This window comes from Onychostruthus taczanowskii, unplaced genomic scaffold, assembly GCF_017590055.1.
Source record: "Onychostruthus taczanowskii isolate IOZ18803 unplaced genomic scaffold, ASM1759005v1 scaffold12, whole genome shotgun sequence".
Taxonomy (NCBI): domain Eukaryota; kingdom Metazoa; phylum Chordata; class Aves; order Passeriformes; family Passeridae; genus Onychostruthus; species Onychostruthus taczanowskii.
In genome coordinates this window covers 14960483-14975456 of record NW_024498351.1, presented here as the reverse complement: position 1 = coordinate 14975456, position 14974 = coordinate 14960483, and the positions used below count along the sequence as shown (strand labels likewise).

General features: G+C 39.0%; 1 protein-coding gene across 1 annotated transcript in view; it reads right to left on the bottom strand.

Annotated features, from left to right (window-relative positions):
• Window positions 1-14974, bottom strand: part of TENM3 (teneurin transmembrane protein 3) — a 235797-nt gene that overhangs the window by 16160 nt on the left and 204663 nt on the right. The window contains exon 24 of the mRNA XM_041395708.1: window positions 679-854. Coding sequence (XP_041251642.1) covers window positions 679-854 — 176 coding nt within the window. The remainder of the gene's footprint in view (window positions 1-678; window positions 855-14974) is intronic.

Below are 14974 nucleotides of genomic sequence, written 5' to 3'. Positions count from 1 at the left end.
AAAAAGATAATTACAGGTTACCTACATGGGTTAAGACTCTGCCTTTGTACTGGACACTTTATGCAATATGTGCATCTTGACTTCACATAACTGACCCAATGGTAATGAAGAGCCAGGGTGAGATTGTTAAGAATACATGTATCCCAGAGGAGCAAAAATGCCTTTAGGACCTATCATCAAAGTTTCTTAAAGACTTAAGGAAGTCTCATCCTCATAGTATATTCTTTGGACTGGCACAAAACACATTCTCTGCTGTTTCATTAGGCATTTTTGGCATAATCCTAAGCATACTATGACTATTCACTTTTGCAAGTATGGGGTTGCTGGGATATTACATGTTGTTTTTAAGCTAAAATATCACTTCATACTATTTCTGTACCTATTTCCCTTTCAATCCATCTCTTCTTTCCAAGATTCCTTTTTAATATAAAGTAAGTATTCTACTTCTCATAGCTGCTTGCAAAACCAATTTGGTTAGAAAACTTACTTAATGCTATTTTTGTTGCAATACTACTGCTTTTCCTGAACAGTTGTTTCTGTATAGGTGTAAAACTGTGTATGTATCCCCCCTTCCTCCAGACACTATGCCCCTAAAGTTTCACTTCTATTTGGAGCTGCTTGTACTACAAGAAAACAATTTTCAGGCCAGTATCTGCTGAGAAATCTTGTTTACAGTACCTTGAACCATGGTATAGAAAGAATCGATTGATGATAAGTTGGAAGTGATGCTGACATCTTCCTCTCTGCTGGATGACTCAATGTCCACTGTAATGGCCCTTTCCATTTCCCCATGAAGGTTAGTGACGACTCCAGTTGGGAATGTAACATTTGTTAGACGGCCCTCGCTATCATAGCTAAAAAAAAAGGTCCAGAAATTATATATAGCAAGAACAAATTGTTTTCACTTACAACTAAAATGAACAAAACCACCAGCTACTCATATTGTTAAGGCACTTTTGCTTTTTTTTGTGTGCATGGGATAGGCATAGCAAAGACTTCAAACATGCTTTGAAGTACTCAAAAGACTGCTTAACATACAGCAGCCTCAGTGGTGATAGGAAGAGAAAACAGATGGATCTTCAGCTCTACATACTATTCTTTGAAGTGTGACCAGATCCTGCTGCATGTCTAATTCACCATTTCAAAGGAAGCATATTTATTGGTACTAAATGCTGTAGCATTCTGTACTTACTCCCTCTTATTGGAGTACATTTTGCTGTTACTGTAGGAATCCTCAAAATTTTTGAAAAAAGAGTATCTTAATAAGAGTGTCTCTTGGGCCTTTCCTATTCAATGAGTATGCAGAACACCTATACTCCTGAGTGCTTACTGTCCCTTGTATTACTACGAGTAGAGTCTGAGCTAATATTTAATCTACTTAAGCTGCTTGTAGCTGGAAACCAGAACAGCTAGCATCTCTAACTTGTTAACTGCTTGTGGATCATAGTTTGAGAATTGTGACACAAAACTTGAGATTTTTTTTTCTGTGTCTACTGACATTTATTTAAACCAACAGCTATATCCACTTAATATGAATAGGTAGACAGAATTTCTGTAATTGAAGTAGATCTTGGTACATGACCAGAGACCACAGGGAGAGGTAAAGCACTGTGTGAGCTTCTGGTCATAAGGGTTGTCTTTACGATTAGCTCTTCCAGTGCTAGAGTCTTGATTTGTCAGCCTAGGTGTTCAGCTGAAGCTCCTTGTTTTGAAGTATAGCCTGCCGTAGCTGCAACGGAGAGAAAAAAGCATCCGAAGGATGATTTTATGCCCACTTATGACGTGTGTGCTCTCAGTTTTCCATCCCTCTCCTGTGACCATGTCGTGGGAAGCTGAACAACACCTTAGTCTCTTAAAGTAACTAGAACATGACCCTGCAGGTCCTCACAGTGTGCTAGACATTTCATGCTGATATTTATCATCAAAATTGCTCCTGCTGGAAAAGAAAAGCAAAACCAAAAAAAAGACCCCCAAAAGCCCCAAGCATATCACTGAGGCCATGGAAACTCTTTTCCTTAAAATGAGAGAATTAATCCTAACCGCTGTAACTTTCTCTGAACAGCGTGAGTACTACACATCATTGCTGTAACTGAAAGGATTAAGTTAAGAAATGTTTTCTTCCAGTTTGCTTACTCTGTAGATTTGACAGCTTTTTGCATACAGTCATTTCTATCCTTTTAGCACAGTTGATTTCCTTTGTTTATGTAAGACTTTCACTTAGCAACAGGCAAGAGAAAAGAATGTTTAAAAAACAGAAAGCATACTGCAAGCCAGGGAAGTCAAGTGAGAAAACTTGTTTTTTGAAGTTAAGTACATTTCAAGATAATGGGGTTTCCAGTGTGTTTCTGTCCCTAATTGCAGTTCTTTTTCACATACTGGACTTGGCAAGCTGAGATATTCCATTTATGAAGGAGACCAATACAAACATACTAAGTTCCTTGTGCATGAATGTGACTGCTAGCCTATTCATGACCTTCAGTCTCATGCCTCAGTTCCAAGAACTTATTTTATTTTCATGCACAACTTCCCTTTCCAACTCCCCGGGGAGCATATATTGTCCAATTAGTGTCCTTTTCTATATTCTGCTTTATGTTTGAAAAAGGTACCAAATTACTTTGTTGGGAATTACTTCCATCCTTTGATTTCAGTAGTCGAGTACTGGTCTTTATTTCACACAATGCTTACTAAAGCCACAGATGGTAAGATTTCCCTGTAAGAACTTTTTGCCTTTTTAATCATAGTATCTGTGAGAAACTAATTACCATATTTCTCAGTATACCACCTGAGCTGGAAAATGCTACACATCAGTACTACATCAGTAGTATTCAGCACAGTCTGTGGCTTTAGTGCAGCACACAGCACTGAACTGTACTATGCTTCTTTTATGCATTCTTGCTTCCACATTATTATTTTTTGACTGTGCCTACAGTTCTTGAATTGGTCTCGTCTTTCACAAACATGGGAAGGCACATCATGAGCCTGAGATAAGCAGTTAATATTACAGTGGGGGAGAGTTCAAAGACCAGCAAGAAATCATGTTACACATTAATGTTCTTAAAAACATGACTTTAAAGCTGAAAGAATCTTAAAAGCCATGATTGCTTGGTTCAGGCATCCTAGTGCAAGAAGAAAATACGACTGAGATGTGAAAGGTAAGAATAGGATTTCTCATACTTTTATAGCCAGGAACAAAAAGAAAAAGGGGAAATAGGCCTTTCTACAATTCATTACATAGTCCATTTGGTGACAGATTGCTATGTGTGTCCTTCATTTTGTTCACTGTACATCGAATACTAAAGTTACTTTATACTTGCTATCTTCTTGCCCACAATCAAAGCCTTATCAATGCACACCATAGCAACATCACTCATACCTTTGGGCATTCTGAGGCCATTTTTCTTATTACATTCAAATATCCTTGCATTCTGCTGCCAAGGTGAATTTATTCATCCAAGATTGTCAGTTTTAGACTGAGCGATTTCTTTTTATCTGCCTAGTGTTCTAATATTGAAATTGCCCTAGAAGGAATGAGATCTGAAGTCTAGAGGGTGAGCACCTGTATTTGGCATTTCACAGCCTCTTTGATCTTTTCATCCAAACACAAGCTCAGGCACATGTTACCATGGAGCCCTCTGATCTTTCTCCTTTGCCAGGCTCCACAGCAAAGCCATTCCACCAACCTCTTCAATTCCTGAAGAGCGAGTCTCACATAAACTTTTCAAGAATCTAAACCAGAAACTTGCTCCCTGGACATGACCTTGTGTGCATTAATCTGCTCAGCTCACTTCTGTTGGCAATAACGAACTATCTTCATATTTGGTCAATAACTATGAAGGCAGCAGTGGGGGCAGCTGCCACCATCGCTAGCTGAAGTCCCCCTTAGATCAAATCCTTTTTCTTCCTTAGGATGAGCTGCCACTGCCAGATAGTTTTCCACTTCAGCAGTGAGAATTTCTCAGAGATAATGATTATCAGCTTCCCAGATTCTCGACCTTTTGCTCTTCACCTGCTGGAAGTCTCTCTTCCATTGCTCATCTCCTTCAGTTTTAATTACATGCCTTCCCAAACCATTTTCTGTTCTAGGCTATGTAGGACACTTCACTTTGCAGTAATAACTTCTTGGTAAGCCTTGCCACAGACGGAAATGTCCTACTTTCTTTATTTTTGACTTGTTTCTCAAGTGTATTTTATCTTAGTCTGTAGCACGTTTAGCTCAACCCCAACATGCAGAGCATTATTAATGTTTTATATCAGAAGTTATTTCAATGTAGAATAGGGAACTTTAGAAATAAAATGTCTAGTAAAGGCTACACCTAAAGCCAATTGCTAATTTATGACTGATACTGTTTTTCCCCAGACTTATACAGCGCAATCCCTCAACAAAATAAATTCTGTGATTTTTTTTTCCTGTTGTAAACATGTCAGGTTGAAGAGCAAAGCACACCAGTTCCAGCACATTTCAGATAACAAGACATGCAGTCCAAATGCATATTAAGCATTTCAGACTGGTTACAGATTATACTATTAGTTGGGATATTGTAATAGAGAAATGAAGCATGAATACATTTCATAATATAGACATGTATAATTTTGACAGTAGAAAGGTACTGTTATACTTTCGCTCAACTCACATTAGGTATTTTCTCTGCATCTCAGATTACCAAGAGTGGCTAAAAAATTTATGGAACATTACCCTACTTATTTCAAACTATTAATGGGAAGCCTTTTATACCAGAGTGCTGCTCTTGGCAGGTGAGAACAGAAGGTTCAAGGTTGGCATTCAGGAGTGCAATGTGTTGTTTTTTTAGGTGCATACCATGTTGACAACATGCTGAAAAATCTGTCCTAACCTGGCAATGAAATGTCTCCCTTGGCTTGTCGAGGCCATTTAAGCTACATTTACATAGAAGAGTGTTGTCTTTAACGTGACAGAATTTTGGTTTCCAATTACATTCTTTCACTTGTATTCAGCCTCCCTAGCACACTGCAGGTTTAGTCCCTCCCAAATGAAAGTGAATTCAAAGCCACTCTAGTAGCACTTTCACTGCGTGCTCAACCAGTATCAAAATGCCGATTAAAAGGAAAGAAGCCCACGGTTCATATATCATTACTTTCATTAGCATTTCTTCACCTGTAGGAAGCTCTCCTGTCCCCCACTGATTTAGAACTGGGCATGCCAAGTTACTGGAAGCTTTAGTTTTGGCCACCTTTAACCATTATGTGGGTTGTAGAAAGAAAGGAAAAACCTTTCAACTTGAATGCAATGAATTTTGCATTTTTTCCCCTTTATTCAATTTTTACATTGCTTTCCTCATTTTGCTATGCATTTTTGCTTTTGATATGTCTGAAGAGAGACTGAATGAGCCTGCTAAGAATAAAAAAGGTGAAAATAATCTGAAGATGCATGGACAGAAATGATTTCTCCTTTTTTTTTTTTTTTTTTTTTTGCATTTCTTATTTAGTCTGATTGAAATAGACACTTCAGTGGATCCATAACTACTCATATATAACCTGCACATATTCCTTTTTTTCCACACAATACATTTCTATTTGTATCTTAAAAGGTTTAGCATCTTGCTTGTGAATTCACACTACAATTATACTGGGAAACCTGAAATATTAAACTATGACTTCCCTTGGAGATAGAACAACTGTTTTTTTTTAAAAACCCAAACAATAAAGAATATGGTGGTATATATATGGTCCTAATAATTTGTTTTGTTTAACAAGAAGAAAGCAAACTACAATTTGATATATATTAGTAGCCTGTAAACTATGACAAGCAGATTGAAAAAAAATTATTATTATCTAAGAAGTGATAGCATTTTTCCTTTTTTTCTTATCTGGAATATTGTTAAGCATGAGAAAAAATGCAGCCAGGAGGGTCAACCATGTCCTGGGGTGCATCAGGCACAGCATCACCAGCCAGGCAAGGCAGGGCATTGTCCCCCTCTGCTCTGCTCTGGGGCAGCCTCACCTCGAGGGCTGGGGGCAGTTTTGGGCACCACAATGTAAGAATGATATAAAGCTATTAGAGAGCATCCAAGGGAGGGCCACGAGGATGGAGAAGGGCTCTGGGGGCAAGCCATATGAGGAGCAGCTGAGGTCACTTGGTCTGTTCATCCTGGAGAAGAGAAGGCTGAGGGGACACCTCATTGTGATCCTCAACATCCTCATGAGGGGAAGTGCAGGGGCAGGGACTGATCTCTTCTCTGTGGTGACCAGTGACAGGACCTGAGGGAATGGCATGAAACTCTGTCATGGGAGGTTTATGTTGGATATGGTTTATATTGGAAAAGGTTCTTCATCTAGATGATGGTCAGGCACTGGAACAGGCTCAGAAAGGGAAGTGGTCACAGCACCAACCTGACAGAATTAAAGAATTGTTTGTACAACACTCTCAGACACATGGTGTGACTCTTGGGGCTGTTCTGTGCAGGGCCAGGGCTGGGAGCTGGACACTGATGATCCTTGTGAGTCCCTTCCAACTCAGAATATTCTATGATTTTATGAAAAACATCAATATTCTTTCCAATCTTACAGGATTCTAAATATATGAAAAAAAATTCCTTTCTTTTCTCTTTCTTTTCTGCTTTATTCCTTTTCCCCCTCCTTCTCCTTTTTCCTTTCACTTGTCCATTTTTATTTTCCTTTTCCCTTCTGTTGTGCCTAGCTCTGGGAAAAAAGTGGATAAACAGGAATTACACAAAATAGGTCCAGGAGTGATTCTTAGAAAGAGCTAAATTAAACTACAGCCAGAATCCCAATTCTGGACAGAAATTTATATGCCTACTTGTTTTTTAATGGCATTTGGGCAGAAAATGTAAACTCAGAAAATCACAGAAGTTAGAAGGTCATTAAAAGTATTAGTATCAGTTACATTTATCTGTCCTGTCAACCAGCTGTCAGAGAACTCCTTCTGATGTGCCTTCATCTGATGGCTTTTCCATAGGGAAAGGGTCTTTACTCTGTTTTCATCTGGGGGAGTCTTATAAAACTGTTTGCACAGCTGGTTAAATAATTCAGGTAATGGTCTTTTATCTAAGCAACGTGGTCAGGACGAATTTTTTAGTCCAGGTTTAATGAAGAGATTTCCTCAGCTGGAAAGTGATTGGCAATTTCTCTTTTCACCTTCTCCTGTTATAACTGCAGTTCTTGAGGCTTTTATTTGGTGTGTCTATTTTGTCATAATGTTAAAAGGACAGTTTTCAGTCTTTTTTTGTAAACCGACATTCAGCACACGCCAGACGTTGAACAATTCCCTTAAATAGGCCTTTCTTGACAGCCATAACTCATCTGCAAAACAACAGGCACACTCTAAACGAGAATCACTGCAGGAAATGTGTCTGTTGGAAAGGGAGCTCAAAGGAATGAATCAACACCTTTCCCCGTGATAGCTCATTCACTTCCATATGAGAAGGTTTTGATGCTCATTTTCCACTTCATTGCACAATCACACAAACAAGCTTGAGTTCAGTGCTTGTGCCGTGTAAGATTGACCACTTTCACAGCCCAATCCAAAATGACTTCCAGGTATTTGGAACCAGGTATTCTGGGGGAGTGGTGCTTTGTGGAGAAAGAAGCAATGCATGAATTTACCATGCTGGGGATGCTTAACTTTTTGCCAGAATACTGCCAAACTTCTCACTCACTGCTGTACGGTACAGCAGTCCTCCATGCTGTGCTGACTGCAACAAGCATCTGCCAGCTATATTCTCATAAGTAGCCCCAAAACCAAGGAGTCTCTCACAACTCGTATCTGACATGCACCCTACAAGCACACAAACTTGCACAAATGAGCAGTGTTAATGAAGCCACTGCTTTCTGAAGAGCAGGAAGAACAGCTGCAGGGCATGTGCCTGGGGAAGGGATGCACTGGGAGCAGTGGGGTGCAGGCAGCGTGGCTTACATGAGAGGCATTGCTAGGGATGTAGGCAGTGTGGTTTACATGAGAGGCATTGCTAGGGATGAAGCAGCTTCCCAGGGCTGGGGTGTGCCTCAGCAGCTCACACTATTTCAAAGTGAGTGCAGCCAATTCAGGAGCAACTCAAGGGAGCTTGTTCTTATGAAGATGAGATTAAATATAGTAGTTAGCCTGTTATCTACAGGACCTCAGCACTCATCCCTCACTTTTCAACTTCCCTGTAATGGGAATTCACTGCCCTTGAGCCCTGTGGGATGCACAGAGGAAGGATTCTGGATTTGCTCGGGTATGCCAGCGGGCAGCTTCCCTAACCTCAGGGCTCCTCGGGGCTCCTGCCTTGTCTGTGTGTCACCTGCCCCACCTTTTTAACTCATCTATTACTGCACAAATAAACTGTGTGCTTTGTGGATACAAATATCAGAGTATGGCCTTTCAACTAAGAGAAATGTTGGTGTATATATACTTTGTGTGACATATTGTTCCTTGCTGTAAGGTCTGCTTACACTGTAAGAGCTGAGTGTACAGGCCTTTAATGAAAAAAGGATGTAAGGCTGGTCTGTTTGGCCAGACATTTTGTTCACAGAGTAAGCTGTAATGTTGCTTTTTTCCCCTTAATTCTTATTTGGTGGTTGGATGGGGATTTAATTTTTATTTTGAAAGGTAAAAACTCAACAAAGCTGTTTTTACAGGGTCACAAAAAGTGGGTAAATCAACTTATTAAATTACATTATGTTTGAAAAGCAAATTTAGTAACAGGAAAACAAAATTATATGGGTGTATTTTCTTTTCTTTTAGGGCAGTGGAATACCAAGATAGTAAACAATAATTGTTAGATTCAGGTTCTGTGGTTAATTTAGAATAACAACCTTATTCCTTCAGAGTACAAGTCACACCCAGTTAATGCAGGCTTCAGAAGTGAGAGATTTTCCCTTCTTGGGAGGGGCCTCCAAAGGTAAGGCTTTAAAATGCATGTCCTCTGAAGGCTTTCTAGAGAGCTGATCAGTGTGGCCTCACTGGAAGCAAGACTGAATCCCTTGATGGGGCTTGAAAACACGTTTGAATACAGCATGACTGAAACCAGAGATTAGCCTTCTCACACGAGGTCCTGAGCTGCCCTTCCACCCTCACCACACCAGGATCCCTGCCAAGGGAGTGTGAAGGAGGATGAGCCGCCTTGACTCTAGCCTCCCTCATTCTGTTTGACAAAGAAAACTAACATGAAACAAGATTATTAACAGGTCAATAACTAAACAAACAATTGTGAAGTCCTTCATAAATCAGAAGTGAGACAGATACTTTCAGGAGCCTGGGCAGACCTGACTGGATTGACAGGGCAGGACATTTATTTCATTAATACAAACAAAACTGTGTATTTTGTGGAACTATCCTTAACTTCTAAGTGCTTTCTGAGACCAGAGACATCACATGCTGACTTTCTTCACAGAAATCAAAGCAATTCTTCCTTTTTCATACATGTAACATGTAATAATATTGCAATGTGTCTTCAGCATTCTGATGTTGATATTATTATCTACTCAATGGCTTCCCAGGCCTGCATTTATTACATAGCCCAGTTCTAAGGAGAAGAAACAGTAACATTCAAGAATGAAGAAATGGGTAAATGTCTATTAGATGAGACATACTACTGCTATCAGGGCAATTTGAGGATACACTGCAGTTCTCTAAAAAAATTTTGCATTCCTATCTAATGTTATATATTAATGGATTGTTTTTAACATGGCTGTTTTTTATTACGCAGAATGAGTTTGAAACAGCAAATTTGTGCTCCAATGTTAGTACAAGTCTTATAAGACTAAATAATATAATATTGTACTATGACAGCTACTGTAACACTGAGTTACAGTTCTGGTTTAGAAAACTGTGAGACATAACCTCTAAAGTTGAAGACAGAAATTTAAAAAATTTATTGAATGATTTATCTTAAGAAGAAACATGGTAAGTCCTGTCAGCAAGCACAGCCATCATAAAGTTCCTCTCAGAAATTGCAAGTTGCATGAAACAGTTACTTACCTGTGTTGATGTATTCAGTGTAAAGTTAAAAAAAAAACCCCAAATTAAATATGTCAGCTTGATATTTTTCCCTACAAGTTCTCTTTGGGTAGGGGGCATACCAAGCTTGTTTGAATAGAGAGTAAGAGTTTTAATAGCCTTCTGGCCAGCCTTGCCTCCATGGGTCTACATGAAGATGGGAGAGAGGGTTATGGCTACTAGATCTTCAATTTGTGTCATATTGAGAGGAGGAGAAGCAAATATGCTGTAAGAAAGAAATGTATTGCATGCTGCATTGTGCTAGGCAATGTAGATCCAGAGGCACTTATTAAGGACTGGTTATTTAAAAAAATATTCCCAAAAAGTTTGGAAACAATTAAGAATGAAGAGAATATGTTTTTTGTTGCTTGAGTTTATATAGTATGCGAAGATTAAAGACATTGCACTTCTATGTCACAGTTTGCAATCAAGGGCTTATGTGATTCCACAAAAGTCAATGCAAGAACATGGTAATTGGCTTAACAAAAGTGCTTCAATGAATATGTTTAATTATTTTATAGCCACTACATTTTACACTGATGAAGCAAGAAGCAGCAGCAGTAAAAGCTGCACAAAGGTTGTTGATAGTAAAAGCATAAAAAGACCTAAAAAGCACCATGATATCAAGGACATTCAGAGAGTGTTGTTTTTAGTAGCGATAAAAAAATCCAGATTACAATTTTGTACAAAGTTCTGGTATTTCTAAAAAAAGTAGAATCAAATTAGAATGAAAGCTCCAAAACTGAAAGTAATGAGAACCCTAGGCATTTTTAGATACTCGTACTGAAGTATAAATGGGATAGAAAAATGAACACAGAAACACAAATATTACAGGAAAATAACCCCCCACAAATGTTACCTGAAATGGTATAGAAACAGTAATTATGAAAACTGGATTTTGAACCTCTTAATATACGGTAAAAGTGCAAGTGAACTGACACTACTATTAGGGTATAATTTTAATCTGATCAAATTAAATACTTGCATTTCAGCATAAGTTCCACAGACTTTTCCATAGCCAAATTTCACTATTTCCAAGTCAGGCAATGTATTAAGATGAAGCAAAACTGCAAAACACTCTATTCTCTGTTGCCAACTGTTGACAGTTACAGATGATGTGCCTGGTACTTGGGGAAACTAAACAAGTCCAAGCCAGAGGCAATATCTGACTCTGTATCACAGAGTTTTAGGGAAACCACAGCACTGAATGCAATGCTAATAAAAGCATAATATGCAAACTCTGCAGCATACAGTGAAAATAGATTTTTGCTTGTGATTCTCTAGAGCCCATAAATTACTGTAAGGATTTCACATTCTACATGATTTCACTACCTTTCCAGAATAGCTGGAAAGCTCATTAATTTAACTGTGGGAGCAAAGTAAACTTGTAAGAACTCTGCTTGCTAATGTCACTCTCCCTGCTTCCTGTTGCACTGCCTTGAAGACAAGGATTGAGAGGGAGGGAGAGGAGGGGAAGGAGAAGACAAATGAGCTCAGGGCATGAAGTGTCAGGGGAAACATTGGATGGACTGTCAAGAGATACAACGGGGGACTGTGAAGAAATTCACTGCTGGGAAAGGAAAAAGCAGGAAAGTCAAACACACCTTAGGGAAATAATGGGAGATGTGGAAAGGAGCAAGATACAAGGTAAGAAAGTAAGGAAACGTAGTAGGAGGTCTGGAGAGCAAAATGGAGTAATGGAAGAAAGGAAGTGGATTTCCAGAGAGGAGGAGCCACCTTTGTCTGGAACAGATCTCTGCCTGCTGATACTGCTTCTAAAAGAAGAGGAAGAAAAATGAGGGAAAGCTGAAAAGAGATAAGGAACAGTGGCTACTGGGATCACTTCATGTCTAAGAGAGCACAGGCAGCCTGAACCTTCCTTAAGAGTTTGAGAGGGGAAGGAGCAGCTGTACTTTTACAGAGGAGCCTGCAGAAGCACCGGGGCTGTGGCTGCAGAGGGACAGATGATCCCAGCACTGGGCTGACCAGGACCTGCTCCGGAGCAGCTGCAGGGAAGGACTCCGTGTCTCTGAGAGACGGGCACACACAGACCGCAGCCCTGGCTGCCGGCTGCCTGTCCTGGAGGGATTCTCCTGGCACAGCAGCCTCTGCCAGCTCCTCAGGCAGCCCAAGGAGCACAAAGCAGCCACAGGCTGGCACGGCTGCCTGCCTGGCAGCTGCTGGAATGCCAGGGCTTTCATAGAGACCTTGCAGGTTGTGGGCTGGGCGATTGCACAGGGGCACCTACAAGGCATTTTGGGCATTTGCTTCTGGTATTTCAAAACCTCGGTCAAGAGAAAATGCTCTTTTTGTGCACCTGGCTTAGCTATCTAAAGTAAAGTCAGAATGGAAATTGCTGCATAGAAATAATGCCATATAGGCTAGCTAGGAAGTGTCACTTCCAAAATGCTAATATGCAGATAATTAGTTTAACTTTTAAGATTTATCTGTTTAAATGTTCATATTATGCATACATAATATGCAGTTATAGTTAATAGTTTCCAGCTCAGAGATCTCAGAATTTTGTAAGAGAATTTGATTAGGCTGATTACTTTTATACCTTGCTTAATACTATAATTTAATTATAAACCCTAATCTGGGCAACTTTTAGCTTCATATGGCTCCACTGGTTTTTTAGTATGCATGCATTTTCAATCATTTCTGTAAATGCTCTGTTAACATCATTTTTATTCAGCAAGTTTTGGACCTATGAAAACAGATAACAGTTACTATGAATTTGAGCAACAGTGCTTTAAATAAAGTACACATTTCTGAAATAAAAGGTGTCAGTTTTGATCAGTACACTATAATAACCCTTAGCAAAATAGAAATTTACAAATCCATTTTGCCATGAAGATATAATTGAAAAATTCCCCAATTCTGTAAACAAAGAAAACAGATTATATTATATCCTAAGTAATTCAAGTTAGTACTTACAATTTCACTGTAAAAACAAAAAAAGAATGTAAAAAAAAATTTCTTGTGTGTTAGTCCTTCCCTTCTTCAGGGAAAGAAGAGACTAAATAAAGTAAACTATAGATTAATTAGTGTCCAGGCTAAAGTAAATAAAAAAGTAAATTTCTTCCGGATCTGATATTAGTGTGATTTAAACTGTGGAAAAAAGCCATGAAAAGAAACACGACCAAATGCTTTGGTATGTGCCAGAGCAGTGACTGCCAATTTTTGGGATGCAATGTTTTTGCAAATATTTCCCTTTTGTACTGAAAAGTTCTGAAAAGGAAAAAAGAAAGATTGAATCATTTTCATAAACCTGCTTTCAAACCACTGAGAACTCAGCTGAAATAAGTTATTTGGATCCATACTCCACTTATCCAACCAGACTTGCACAGGAGAGCAGTTAACAAAGCTATTTCTGAGTTGGTACTAAGGCTGAACTTTTTATTACTAAATGCACAGTACTTTTCCTTCAGCTACTTAAACAGATGTGTGACAATAGAAAGGTGAAAAAACCCAACTATACTCAAAACTAGTTGACAAAAGCCATATCTGGTCCACTGGACATTCAAACAGTTGAACATTTCTAACTGTGAGTGGGAAGGAAGTCTGGATTCACCACGGAATACAAATTCCATCCTTTTCTCAAACTATTTTGAGAATTTGAGTAACACAGTAAATAAAATACACAAATTAACTGTGATGTTAAAGAAAATTCATTCAGCAATGAAGTTGAAATATTATGCTATGAAGCCAGAATTATTTCTTTTCACAATTTCTTATTCCTCACTCGATGTTTGAGGGATACCTTTCCATTTTAACAAGGCTCCATTTTTTTTCAAAAGAAAACATTTCACCTGGTAATGTTTTAGCCCATACTATCCACATAATATATGAATATGCAGAAGTGAGAGATACACCCTTGTACATCATGTCACCCCCACACAAACTCTTCTGTGATAATTCATGGGCTCCATCTCTTTTGGCAATAGTAGCAGAAGCCTCTCGAAACCCAGCATTGTCAGATTTAATGTTACAAATCACAAACACCAAAAAGTCACAATAATACTTGATCTTATAATAAAAAATGGCAAAAGAGTTGTGTTCACAATTTTTTTTCCTTCAAAAGGGAAATGTACAGACACAGATTTGGTGCATGGGGATTTTATGTTCAAAAGAAGCAAGCAGCTATGATGACTGATGGATGTTTTTAAGAATGCTGTTTTGGCAAGAAAAATAACAAAGTGCCTTCCTCCTGCCCCTTATTCCCTGTGGCTTTACATAAGCAGTACAATTTTTTATTTTTGGTTTTAACTTGTACAGAGTATCATAGAAAACATTACTGGAAGGGACCTTGAGAGGTCATGCAGTCCAACCTCTACCCCAGGGCAGGATCTGCTCTTCCTGCATTGGTCCTGAAAGATGTCTGATCTGTTTTTAAAGACAGTCTGTGAAGGGCAAGGGGTCACTATCATTGTTGTCTGCTCCAGGGCTCCAAAATCTTCACCGTGCAGTTCTTCCAAATGTTTGATCTGAATCTTCCTTGTTGCAATTAAACAGATTACTACTTCACCATGGCTACAGGGAGGAGACAAATATCTTTGCTTCTGCAGAAGCCTCATACACTTGCAAATTTGGGAGAGTGAAATTGCCTAGCTTTTTCTATAATTACTTCAGCTTGGGAATTCTAACGAGACATTGGTTGGAGGTAATTGTTTAGGAAGTGCATAAGCAGCAGCTTGGAAATAATACTAATAGTTACTGAGGGGAATAGCCTTCCCTTTGGGCTCTCTGTAAGTCAGCTGGACATAACCTAATTCAGACCAGAAAGTCTGCATGAAAGCAGATCAGGTGTGAAAGATGGCTATGTAGAGAGTCAGGAAATAGCTGTGTACTTCGTGACACACAGTATTCTAAATTCTGCCTATGATAAAAACTACAGACCTATCACCCAATGAATAGTGAATATCCAATTTTTTTGCGATCAGGCAGACACCATTAAGATACGTTCAGGAGCCACCAGCTACTGCAGTACACCACAGCAGG